Consider the following 14,217-nt stretch of genomic DNA (forward strand, 5'->3'; position numbering starts at 1 on the left):
TGGATTCGTCAGTTGAGGAGTGTATACAATATAAAAATAAGTAGTCGGTCAAGCGCTTGTGAGAGAGCCTAGCCCTCTGTTGACGAGTATGGCAAGTGTCACCATAGGTTTTTGGCGGCCATACCCCATAATTCAATGCCACATGTCCAGAAATTTGTTATCTACACTAACTTTCGAGTTCTTATTGGCGAGCTAATACATGTCTGTTCTTTTAAAACGAATTTAAACGAGTTTGGCTCGTATGTGGTGCTTCCATGTTACTCTTGAATCTAGGTGCATACCTAAATACTTAATTATCTTAGTCTGAGGAACGTTTGCATTGTTCAAGACGACAGGTGGGATAATTCCTTTTCTTAAAGTGAATGTAATATGCTTGCATTTATCTGCATTCACTTTTATTCTCCATGTGTTTAGCCATTCTTCAATTTGTAATGAATGCTTCAACTTTATAGGTATTTGAACAGGTATCCTGAATTTTTACAAAAAATGTTCTATCTTCGAGGTACGATTTTAAAAGCTGGTAATAAGATGCAGGAAACTGCAGTTACAGTTCTCACTGAAATCATGCCATACTTTATCAAAAGCTTTCTCGATGTCTAGAAAGAGGGCAGTATAATATTTCTTTTGTTCCAAGGCTAGGGTAATTTCGTTCGCTAAAATCGAATTGATGTGTTGGGATTAATTTTGTTTCATTAATTATTTTCTTAATTTTATTCGAGATGATTTTTTCTAATAATTTCGACATTGTAGAAAGCAACGATACTGGTCTGTACGATGGAGGCAAATGAAGATCTTTATTAGGTTCATGTAGCATCATCGTTTGAGCAATTTTCCAAGTAACAGGAAAATGTTACTACCTTCGGTGGCAGTTTAAGAATTAAGCCATCGATTAGGTCAATACCAGAAGCTTTGCTGTTTTGAGTTTCAGCAAGGAATTTTTTTACTTCTTTTATCGTGTATCTTGGGGTGTTTTGAACGTTAATATCGTCTGAATTTTCTAAAAGTAGAGGTATCGTGTTGTTGCTAAATTATCCTAAATATCTCCTTTTGTATAATTGAGTCTGTTTGGAGGTAAAACCTTTTTACCAGATCTGGTTTGATCCAAGTCTGATGTCTTTGGTGTTAAATTCCTTTAAGTTGCTTGACTACTAAGTTTTAAATCTGGATTTTCATCACTAACATTGTTTTCTTATGCGTTTTCTAATATATTTTCGCTATTACAGTTATTTGTTGGATTTATTCTACTGTCTGTTGCGTCTGTAAAATCCCTAATTGTCTTCAATTATGTATGAGCGTGGCTCATGACATTTTGGTTCCACAGCCCTTTTGTGGTATATGTCTGTTGGGTCTTTTTTGAATAATACTGTATCTCCTAATTCTCCTTTGATTATACCTTCCTTTTAGCTTAGAATTACTTTGTTGTCTTTGTTGTTGGGGTTGTTGTTCATAGTGATCTGAGTATGCTAATCTCTCTCTACTAATCAGCAGCCTTTCCAAATGAAAACACATTGATCTATCTGTACATGATTTCTTCTTGTAGGAATATCCGAAGAGAGTGGTATATCAACATATTGAAACAAGATATTGAAACTTAAGGCAAATATTTGTCGTGGAATCGATGTAAAAGTGTCTGTATAGGAAAGGAGGTTGTTCCTTCATCTTTGGAACATAAATAACAAACTATGCTATTCGAGATCTTATGAAAATTTGTTAATAAATATTGAAAAGTTAATAACCGTTTCCCTACTGGGCCCTGTATATTTTAAATGAGTAATATTTAATGCGCTGTAGATAGTTCATGAAAATGGTTTAGTGTTGTTTCGAGTCTCGTTAAAAGTTCATTCGCGGACTCCTTTTCCCTTTGGGAACAATAGTGATTTCGCAGTGGCTTAGGTCAGCGTGGTATCAGCCGCGCGTTTGCAGTGATTAGGTCTGCGTAATAGTCGGTCACGCATTGACATTCTTTTAAGTAGTGACGCCAGAAATTGATCAAACGGTTCGTATATGCTGATTTTATCGGCCATCTTGAAAATTCCCGTGGTTTTGAATCGTTCGCATTGATGAAACGTAACGCTGGTGAAATTTAATATTTTTATTCAAAATAACCTCAGTTATGTTTAGCACACGTTTGCCAATGTATTGGGTCGTTTAATTATTAATTAATTATCCGAAAAGTTTAGGTGCTGGAGAATTTCTCGAAATATTGATTTTTTACGTAAAATAACTATTATCAGGGTATACAAACTGAAATATTCGACCGAAAAAAATCCTTGAAAACAGTTTTTTTTTTAATTTCTGACTGAGTATAAAATATATTAATATTTATAACAATAAGGGTACTCTATAAAGAACCTTGTTCGTTGACATACATATGATTCGGTCAGTTTCGATTACTTTCACTTGAAAAAAATTGTAAACATTTGTAAAATATGAACAAATATGTCTGCAAAATTTCAAAATTAAAAAACTTATACTGTTTTTGTACAGAAAAAACATCCCTAAAAAGACCAAAATGAATGAAAATCTAAACTAGAATATTTCCTTAAGCAATCTTGATTATCCAAGCATACTTAATTATTCAAACAAACTTGATTATGTATTCTTAACTGAATTATAGTATTATATTTGAATAATAAAATTCGCTTGGTTAAGATTTAGATAAGCTTAGATAAAATCAAGAATAATCATGGCAATCTGGTACACCATACCCGATAAACTTTCGTTTTCCTTTAAAACAAAATATTTGTTTAGTCGTTGAAAGTGATAAAAAACATTTAAAAATTGATAATTATACTTGGAGGTGTTATCATTTTTATAATTATTTTTATTTTAGTACCTGTTATAGTCAAACTCATCCTAAATAAAAATTTATTTTCATTCTTTATTTCAAATGTATAGAATGACTGAAACCGTAAAACGACGGTTTCTATTTCGTTTGATAATGTTTTAGAACACACGGAATAGCCAATTATTAATATTTTACTTTGAAAAAATTTGTACCGCCGATAAATGTGAATTATTTCGATAAAAAATGTTGCATAGTTCTTTGTAAAAAGAAATTATCAAAGAGGACCTAACAATATTCGTGCGATAATGGCGATCAGGGATGAAACGTGGATGAAAATCGGTGTTAGAACCTTCCAGGAGGTAGTCCTCGCGATGCAGTGCACGGTTTTTATCCTTCGAGGTCATCGTCGGTGCGAGGAAACGAGATGACTCACGCGGGATTCGCCGAATTGTTTCGCCATTGAGCGAATCGTGGTTGCATCGATCCGAGCTCCCCCTGGCAAGACGAATTACGGATTACGGGCATTGTCGAGGCGGAAGGCGGGGGCGGTGGCGAGCCGATTTTCGGCTCTGTTCGCACGCGAATCGCTCCTCGTCGAGTCACGCCAACCACGGCGCGCACGCGGTGGCTGGCCCTTCTTAATGCGGCATCGCACGTCGCCCCGCGAACAAGGTTCTGTTAACCTTCTTTCAGGGAATTCCCGGCCTACCAGCGCCCCGAGATTCGATCGAAGGTAGTCGTGCTCGAGGTGAAGGTCAAGTTCACCACTCGGACTCGTTGACTATCTCCGTGACTCGCAAACCGTTGCAACTTTCGTTGGAACGTCACTCATGATTCGTTTTTTGGTGATTTTTTTTTTTTAATGGTTGATAGGCTATTTTGTATAGAAAGTTTTTTGATATGTTTATTTATCTTATTAGTATGTACGGTATTTTTTTCATTCAAAAATATTGAAATTGATGGTTGTTATAGCTTCTTATTTAATTCCAAAATGGATGTTCTGTTGACTGCAACGAATTTTGGAAATTTTTTTTTTAAATCAATAGATTGTATGGTTTTAGGTTTTTGTACATATATTTGGTAATGTTTCGCGAGTATACACAAAGTAATTTTTTTTATAGAAAAGTAATTAGTATTACAGGAACTATGTATCCTTAGAAAAAAATGTAGCTAATATGGCTGCCATGATTCCATTTTGTTTATCTGAAACGAACGAATGAGTAAGCATTTTAATTAGTATGGGTACTGTTTTGTGTCGACGTTTTTCAGATATGTTTATTTATCTGATAATTATGCACGGTATTTTTTCCATTCAAAATTATTGAAATTGGTGGTTGTTATAGCTTCTTATTTAATTCCAAAATGGATGGTTTGTTGGCTGCAACGAATCTTGGAAATTTTTTTTTTAAATCAGTAGATTGTATGACTCTAGGTTTTTGTACATATATTTAGTAATGTTTCACGAGTACAAAGTAATTTTTGTATACAAAAGTAATTAGTATTATAGGAGCTACGTGTCCTTAGAAAAAAGTGTAGCTAATATGGCTGCCATGATTCCATTTTGTTTATCTGAAACGAATGAATGAGTAAGCATTTTAATTAGTATGGATACTGTTTTGTGTCGAGGTTTTTCAGATATGTTTATTTATCTTATAATTATGCACGGTATTTTTTCCATTCAAAATTATTGAAATTGGTGGTTGTTATAGCTTCTTATTTAATTCCAAAATGGATGTTCTGTTGGCTGCAACGAATTTTGGAAATTTCTTTTTTAAATCAATAGATTGTATGGTTTTAGGTTTTTGTACGTATATTTGGTAATGTTTCACGAGTAAAAAGTAATTTTTTTATACAAAAGTAATTAGTATTATAGGAGCTGTGTCCTTCGAAAAAAATGTAGCTAATATGGCTGCCATGATTCCATTTTGTTTATCTGGAACGAATGAATGAGTAAGCATTTTAATTAGTATGGATACTGTTTTGTGTCGAGGTTTTTCAGATATGTTTATTTATCTTATAATTATGCACGGTATTTTTTCCATTCAAAATTATTGAAATTGGTGGTTGTTATAGCTTCTTATTTAATTCCAAAATGGATGTTCTGTTGGCTGCAACGAATTTTGGAAATTTCTTTTTTAAATCAATAGATTGTATGGTTTTAGGTTTTTGTACGTATATTTGGTAATGTTTCACGAGTAAAAAGTAATTTTTTTATACAAAAGTAATTAGTATTATAGGAGCTGTGTCCTTCGAAAAAAATGTAGCTAATATGGCTGCCATGATTCCATTTTGTTTATCTGGAACGAACGAATGAGTAAGCATTTTAATTAGTATGGATACTGTTTTGTGTCGAGGTTTTTCAGATATGTTTATTTATCTTATAAGTATGTACGGCTTTTTTTCATTCAAAATTATTGAAATTGGTGGTTGTTATAGCTTCTTATTTAATTCCAAAATGGATGGTCTGTTGGCTGCAACGAATCTTGGAAATTGTTTTTTTAAATCAATAGATTGTATGGTTTTAGGTTTTTGTACATATATTTGGTAATGTTTCGCGAGTATACACAAAGTAATTTTTTTTATAGAAAAGTAATTAGTATTATAGGAGTTATGTGTCCTTAGAAAAAGATGTAGCTAATATGGCTGCCATGATTCTATTTTGTTTATCTGAAACGAATGAATTAGAAAGCATGTTAATTGGTATGGATGCAGTTATAGTGTGAATTAGGGAAAAGTCAAAATCTTGATAAATAAAAAAATGGCGAAATATTAAATTTTGAGTTTATATTGTTTAGCTTCTTCTTGTGTTCGATATGTTAAAAAAAAATAATAAAATTCAATATTTTTTAGAATCTCTATCATTGAGAATCATGGTAGCTAGTTTAAGAAATAAAGTTTCGAGAACAATGCATTTATAATTTCTGCTATCAATTTCATGGAAAAGTATATGCAATAGTTACAATTGCAGCTTGAACTCCAAGCCTCGTTTTTCTGTTTGTGAAAATTCCATGTTACTTTTGCATTGTTTTGCAAATTACAAGTATAGAAAGGGTAGAGATCACGGAGAAAAGGTTTATGATGGAATACGTGAATCTATTAGAAATGATCACGTCATCGAGATTCCTGGTATCGTGGTATATTCTAACCTCTTTATCATCGGCATTTCCAAGAATTGGAGCAAATGGTTTTGTACACATATTTTCAAAGCCATATACTTTAACAAAATGAAATAAAAAATAATAATCGATTTTTTCGAAATTTTCATTATAGTTTTAATTATTATTTAATGAACTTTGCAATAGTAATGGAAATCGACAACCTAAAACAATAAAAAAAATAAACAAATGAAGCGAAACTATATTCCTGATGCATATAGTTTGTTTATAGTATTGTAACAATATTATGTATCTCTACTTTGAAAGGTTACAGTGTTATAAAGACTCATGTGGTTATTGCCAATTTTGATGTATTTTAGTTAACAAAATTATTGTCATTACTTGATTATTTAAAAAAGAAAACAGAGAACCTATTTTTCAGCAATGGTCGTCTATTTTATATTCTTATAAATAAATATAAAATGTCAACCACTGTCACATTATGTGAAATACTGTATTCGAAATGTTAATTTAATCCATTAAATATATTGTATTTATACATAATTAAAAGCAACCATTATACTATTTTTTTTATCAAGGTCAATTAAATTATTTTATAATTATATATATATATAAAAATTATAAACTTGAAAACTCCGAAAAAATGACCTTAATACAAAAATGTTCTTTACAAAATATTGATCTTTTTATAACACTTAAATTATATAACAAAATATGTGTAAGTGCATGTTTTCTTTTTGTTAAATACGATTTGAAAAATACAGTTTCTTTCATATTTGTTTAGTCCTCGAAAGTGATAAAAGACATTAAAAAATTGATAGTTACACTTCGAAGCGTTACCATTTCTTTAATTATTGATTTTTTATTTTTATTTTGATAGCTGCTATAGTCAAACTCATCCTAAATAAGAATCTATTTTCATGCTTCGTTTGAAATGTATAGAATGGCTGAAATCATAAGAGGAATGTTTGTTTTTGTTTGACAACGTTCTAGAACATGCAGAATAGCCAATTATTAATATTTTGCACTATAAACAATTTAATATTATAAAAAATGTTGTACAGTTCTTTGCAAAAAAATGATCAAAAAGGACCTAAAAATATGCAACTGGGTAGGAAAGACGTCGAGGAATAAACGTTTGTTAGGTTCATGTGGAGTTGTTGAAACATCGTGATTTCTATTTTTAAAAAGGAATTGTACAGTTAGTAGTTAGGTTGAATGGGGCAGTACGTTTATTCTTTAATCTACGATCAGGATCTTTATCTTGAACTATTTCATTAACGAAATGGTAGCTATCTGGCAGATACACAGATTAGGACAAATGGGCGTACGGAGGATTATTTCGGGACGGTAAATTCAAGTTGGAACCGATTAACGATAGAACAATAAATAAAAACAGTCCGGTATCCGAGAAGATAAAAGATTAATAGTAGATAGCGCGATGTACAAGAGGCTCCTCGAGGTCTATGAAAATAAAAAGTGACTGCAGTGGCCCTCGATTCGACGAGGGTAGCGTGTTCGAGTTCTATAAGAAAGAGAATTGTTCCTCTAAGGACTTAACCTCCATCCTCTTAATGAACGTTTGGCTTCTTCTACACCTGCGGTGTCGCAAAATCGGGTATCGACTACTCCACGGATGTTGCACCCACACACAGTGGGGCTAAACGCGAATCTAGTTAATAAAAAAATCACACTCGCTAAATACAGCTTACTATATTAACTTTTTTGAGGTCTTTATGAAAGGAAGTTTGAGAACATGGTAGTTTCAGTCGCGAAAGCAATTTTTTAAAACTTTTTACAGCCATTTGAATTACATCTAATTTTTGAATGCTGCTTACTTATTATTGTAAAAAATTTTTAAGATACTTGAGTTTAGGGATATGAAAGTAAAGGATTTATCCTTTAAAATGATCACAAAAAGATTGTTGTGCAACCATTTTTGAATACTTTAATATTTAGTTTAGTAGTAAACTTTTTATTTTTCAATGTATTATATTACTTCATGTTTTAAATTGGTATTATTTAGTTAGTTTCTAAAACGAGGCAGACATTTGGGGTTTTCCTTTCTGAATTTACCTGTGGTATACAGGGTGTTCGGCCACTCCTAGGAAAAATTGTAATGAGAGATTCTAGAGGCCAAAATAAGACGAAAATCAAGAATATCAATTTTTTGATTGAGGCTTCGTTAAAAAGTTATTAAAAAATTTCAGATCATTCTACAAAAATTATTTTTAGTTGCGGGGGTTAATTACAGTCATTTTTGGTGAATAGACATATCCCCGAATTCCTACGCACTTTCAAGAAAAAAATTCCTTACCGAAAATTATAAAGCAATACTTCGATAACTGAGTTATTTTCGATTGGATAAGTGAAGGGTAGTCATCCCTCCTACTTATTGGGAGAGGGGACTCCCCTTGACTCATCAAAGAAGCTCTACGTCGAGTGGACCGCGAAGTGTAACCTGATCTGGGCTCGAATATCGCTGAGACAGTAGTACATAATGCAAAGATGAAACTTTTTTATTTTTGTCTTTTTTTTCAATGAAACTTTCACCAATGTATTTGTGAGAGTTTTTCGATTAAAATAAGACCAAACACGATATAATTTGTTATTAACCTACTCCTAATGGAGTACAAAATCTCGTTAAATACGCAAATATCTAAGTTATCGTGCTTGGTCTTGTTTTAATCAGAAAAACGTGACAAATATATTAGATAAGGTCGCCCCATTAACAAAAACAACAAAATAAATATGTTTCGCATTGTATTATTCTTATGTATCTTATAACTAAAGATTAACCATGCTTTTATAATTGCGAGAGTTCGATTTCATGTTTCTCGCAGTTATCCAGTATTTGCTGTAATTCGAAAGCCGACTTCCTGAATGTTAGTTTCGCATGCAAGTTTTATCGTCCGTTCGAATCACGTGAGGAGTACACGTGCGTCTATAGTCGGACGACGCTGAACTTATGGCATTCCACGTCGCGTCGCGTCGTTTCGAAGAACGTTGTTGCCTGGGTATGAATTCTGAGTCATCGCACGGGTAAATAGGGTCACGTTACATCATTAATTTCTCTTCCCTTGACGTATAATCGGCATTGCTGAATGCACCATACCTGCTCGATTCAACGACGACAAAAATTGATTGTTCGCTCATGGAAATTTGATTTCGACTCGGTGTATTCGTACCCCCCTTTATTAGGAAGGGTCCTGCGTTTAATTGGTTAGTGTATTTCACAGAGGCGGCTTGATTTTTACCTAGTTTTCTCAAACGAACCGGTTAATTCGTGTGATCCGTCGAGCAGAAAAGTCTTTCATCCCTTTTGCTCTGTTTTGCACACAAACCTCCGAGTAGGCTGATGGTTCAAAGGATTAAATTATACCAGTTTTTGCTGATTTCGTTGTCGGTGTCGCGAACAGAATATCGACCCCACCGTTTCACGACTGAAAACGTTAGTCGTTTAGAAAATCGCTTCAAAGTGTCCGTTTCGAATAATCCTTTAATTCAAGGTTTTATTGAGTCATCTTGTTAGCCATGTTCTTTCCTGGTGCTGATCGTTTTCTACAACGGTTTTTATTTGACAATTAATTTTTCTATTTTATTTTCAAGTTTCAAAGATTATGAATTAAAAAACTCTTTCTTAATATTCTGACTATTAATAACGCTGTCTTAATGTTTTTGAAACTGTTAGAGTAATGTCCCGAATATTGACAAAATTTATTGCTCGCATTCGTGATAAGGAATTACCCCCACCACTGTTTGTTTTTTCAGCTCGAGTGATCCGCCGACTCGAACGGCTGACAGCTGTGAAAACAAAAACCAGCTGGCTGAACGTCAAAACGGTACTGTGCGCATATCCCATACGGCAATTACTATTGCAAACTAAAAATTTTTGTATTTCTTTTTGTATATTCATTCCAGTATTATAGTGTAATACGCCGGTAAAGTTTTCTTAACGAAAATATATTTGGACATATTTAAAAAATGATTACAGCACTGGACAAAAATATAAGACATTTCGAATATTTATATATTTTATGTGTATAAAAGAAATACACTGTACATTTTATGTTATAATTCTTCTTTTATTATTTTGCTTTTTTCGTGGGATACGAGAACCACCTTCAATTTTTTTAAACAGAATTCCCAATATTTTCATATTTGAAAAAAGGTGATTGTCAATATGATAGGTAGATCACTTTTGTTTAGAATGAAAAGAATGTAATCTAGTTCAGAAACAAGTCTAATCTCATTATAGAAAGATTCACAATTTTTGAGATGAATGTAATGTCTCGTTCGCGGTAGTTCTCCACTTCCGGTCTAGAATTAGAAATAGCGTAATTAGCACCTGGGCCAGGTTGTTGAGATTTCCGACCATTGTGCAGAATCAGGGAAACTTGCTAAATGCAACAATTAGCTTTGCACGAACCGACCGTTCATCGAGGGAAAAATGAATAGAATATCGTGACGAAATTATTGAATTATTGATTCACGCGATGCTATTTGTTTTGCAACGTGGCGTTTCGAAAAGACACGGCCAATGACCTGAAATTTGCATAAACCTTTTGCTTGATCATGAACGCGGTATCTCGGTTCCAGTATCATAAGATACAACGACCGTAGGAAGCGCGAGAGCACGTGTTTCTTGAATTTTTCATACGACAATTGGCATTTTCCTTGCGACTACCGCACGAGAAAATACAACTCGAATGACAGGCGTCCATTCCGTATCAACTGGTCAATTCCATGTGTAATTGGGTCTTATAGTTAAAGCTACGTCCATAACTGAAATCTACTCGCATTCATACAAGTTGATCCAATTGTACGACAATCCTTATTTAATTTAAATTTTACCCAATCTAACATGGAATACTTTATTTTATATTTTTCTTTGGTAAAGGACTTTTATAAAAACTGAAATATTATGAACCTATAGGAAATTTTGTGACTGAGTATTTAATTCCTATTGAATTTGACGTGCTTTTGTACACATGTCCATCATTTTTGGATTCGCCATTTTGTTTTTTGCAAATTTCGGCTTCAAATTTGTAATCAGCGATTTCGAAAACTTCTATATATCGATTTTCATGCTAATCAAAGAATGCCTTCATATTTTGGCTAGAATCGAGAAAAAACCAGAAAAGAGGAGGACGGGGGATCGAACACACGATATTCAGATTGCTGATCAGTCGTCCTACCACCACAGCTATCGTCGTATCGCTACCATTCCAGTTTAGTGATTCCTTTTCTATGCTTTTTGGGATTTCCGATTCCACAGATATTTCAAGAAACTTCGATCTTCAATGGTATCATAAAGACACGACGAGTATTTTTTTAAAATGTCATGTTATTAATCTCACTATTTCAGGAGTTATACAAAGTTAAATCGTGTTAATGGTTGGCAAAGGGTTGATCAATATAATAAATTCCGTTACTTGAAACGTTAATCAAATTGAAACCGTGGTTGCAGGTGTAGAAGCAGCTTTACGTTCGATTAGAAGCGAACGTGGGCGCGATACATCTGGTTTCTTTCGCGTGTGCCTGCGAACTTTCAGTCAATGCGAATGCATTATAACGACTGAATAATGCAGAAAGACGCATATCAAGACTTCCATATAAATGCATCAAGCGAACAATTTTTACAGTTAGTGGTCTTTCAGTTAGTCTTTCAGATAGTTTCTGTCGAAACAATCTTTGTGGTGGCACAGGAACATCGACGTTTTAATTGTTTGCTCTTTTAAGTACATTTTTTAAATGTTTTATTTGTCAATAATTCTATAGTCTTAAGGTATAAAATAATTCTTCATGTTTCCTTGTAAAACAGAATTAATATAGGGAGCTTCCCATACCCAAATGGTAGAAAGGATTCTAAAACTTGTGCTATGTACGAAGGCATGGGTTCAGAATTGTTAAAATCGAATCATAAAAACTGACGTCTGCTTTTGAAACGAAGAAACTGTTTAAAGTAAATAGTTATTAATAAAATGTTTCGTGTTTAATGTTTTTCAATTAGTTATAAAATTTGAGGAAATAATAAAATTATAGAAACAATGCTTGTGAATGGTTTTGCGGAACTTTGAAAAATTTGTTGATTGCAACGGATGGCATTCTAGTCTAGTTTCATTTTTTTTGGTTTTTCCAGGGATTTTTTTAACAAAAAAAGTATAAGTTTCTTATTTTCGACAATTTTCATATTTATTTATATTTTACGAATCTCTATAACCTTTTTCGAGTTAAAGTAATCAAAACTAATTGAATTGTATGTTATCGAACAAGGTTCATTTAAAAAAAAAATGGCCAATACAATTTCAATCATTTTGCTCATCTGAAATGAAAAAGTCAAAAGGATTCTTGATTAGTATGATTCCGATTATGATGTGAACCAGTATTATAAAAAAAATAATTTTATTGTCTTTTTAACTCGCTAAACATGAAAGTCAAGAAAATCCATTTTGGTTCCTCGTTTCATGACATATAATACAGTCATTTTTATTATTTTCACTTGAAAAAAATTGTGAACATTCCTAAAACATAAATAAATATATATGCAAAATGAAAATAAAAAACTTATACTTTTTTTTTATAAAAAAAGACAACAATAAAACTAAAACTCTAGACTAGAATACCACCTTAAATACAATTATAAAAAGCAACTTTCTTCTACTATTAAAAGTCGTTATTATTTACAGTAATTATACAAACAAAATCTAGCCCTGTATTTTGTAGAGATTTAAAAAAATTTCTAAGATGATCAAGAAAATGAAACTTTAGAGTAGAATAACACCTTAAATACCACTGTAAAAAGCAACTTTCTTCTACTATTAAAAGTCATTATTATTTACAGTAATTATACAAACAAAATCTAGCCCTGTATTTCGTAGAGATTTAAAAAAAATTCTAAAAAGATCAGGAAAGTAAAACTCTAGAGTAAAATAACACCTTAAATACCACTATAAAAAGCAACTTTTTTCTACTATTAAAAGTCATTATTATTTACAGTAATTATACAAACAAAATTTAGCCCTGTATTTCGTAAAGATTTAAAAAAAATTCTATAAAGATCAAGAAAATGAAACTCTAGAATAAAATAACACCTTAAATACCACTACAAAAATCAACTTTTTTGTATTATTAAAAGTCATTATTTAGAATAATTGTACAAAAGAATCTTGTTTTATATTTCATTTTACACTAATGATCAGCCATCATTTTATTATCCAGTTCCGATTAGTCCCTAACAACAGCCACTCTTGAACGAGTACGGTTAGATTATATAGGGAGGACAATCTCGATCGCAACGGGCAAGGAGTCTCGATGAAAATCGTACCGGCGTTAAAACACTTGCGTTATTTTTGGTCCAGAGGCCTACAGAGAGATATAACTTGTCAACTCGCACGAGTTTCTTTCCCTCTCGCTTCCTCGTTCAGGTTCTTCCATTGATGCTGGCGTCAGAGTCTATCCTGACGTAGGCCTGGACCTGTGCCAAAATTGACCAGGCCTCGTCGGCAACGTACGACTTAGTCGCAGTAACTTCGTTATACATATACAGTTCGTGTAATTACACTCTCAAGGAGTCTGCTCAACGGAATCAACAGGGTGTCCTGCGTTTCGTTACCTTGAATTTTCCGTTTCTTGCAACACTTCCTTACACACTCTGTATCGAATTCGATTTTTTTTCGCACGGCTGCGAGTTCTATAGATCCCCACGTGTCTCATTAATACGAGGGTCGATGGACGACTAAGGTTGATAACTCCAATTCTATAAAATATCTTTGAGGTCGGAGGAATTAAGGGGCTGACAAAAGTAATGTTACGCGTGAACATTTTTTCTCAAAATTTTCAAGACCTTTTTCGGAATTGTATTTCTTTTTATTCAAAAGTATGCAAAAATGATGAAGTCACTACAGTTCGATAGTTGTCCAAGAAAGTATATTTTGCGATGGATAACTGAAAATTTTCTGATTCTCGAAAGTAGAAGTCTAAATACTTAAATATTTAAACGTTCATATCTCTTGTCATGGTTCTTTCGTGATACTTTCAGAACCCAAAAATTGTTTTATTTTTTTTTAAAGATTTTTAATTGAACCTCTTAATAAAACTGAACTCAAAATAAAATAAATCTATTTCTTCTTGAAACGTATATATTTATTTTTCCATATAATCATTACTTATCGATGGAAAATGGTGACTTTTCGATACCGTCTTCAACTTTGGAAACAGTCGGAAGTCTATTGCCCAATTGGAATTGCACAGGAAGTGTAACTCCCCAGCGTTAAAAATTAAAATTAAAAACACAGGAAATTGAAAGTTTGA

At 32.7% G+C, this 14,217-nt stretch overlaps 1 protein-coding gene across 7 annotated transcripts in view; it reads left to right on the top strand.

The window, feature by feature from the left end:
* LOC143348348 (uncharacterized) overlaps nt 1-14,217 on the top strand; it is a 75,232-nt gene that overhangs the window by 6,104 nt on the left and 54,911 nt on the right. For 4 of the 7 annotated variants that reach the window (XM_076778453.1, XM_076778447.1, XM_076778456.1 and 1 more), the window contains exon 2: nt 9,676-9,746. The exons of the other annotated variants lie outside the window; for them this stretch is intronic. Coding sequence is in view for 3 of the 4 variants with exons in the window: in XM_076778447.1 (XP_076634562.1) it covers nt 9,676-9,746 (71 nt within the window). In the remaining variant the exon portion in view is untranslated. The remainder of the gene's footprint in view (nt 1-9,675; nt 9,747-14,217) is intronic. 7 annotated transcript variants of the gene reach the window in all.

Source organism: Colletes latitarsis, chromosome 11 (genome assembly GCF_051014445.1).
Source record: "Colletes latitarsis isolate SP2378_abdomen chromosome 11, iyColLati1, whole genome shotgun sequence".
Classification (NCBI taxonomy): Eukaryota; Metazoa; Arthropoda; class Insecta; order Hymenoptera; family Colletidae; genus Colletes; species Colletes latitarsis.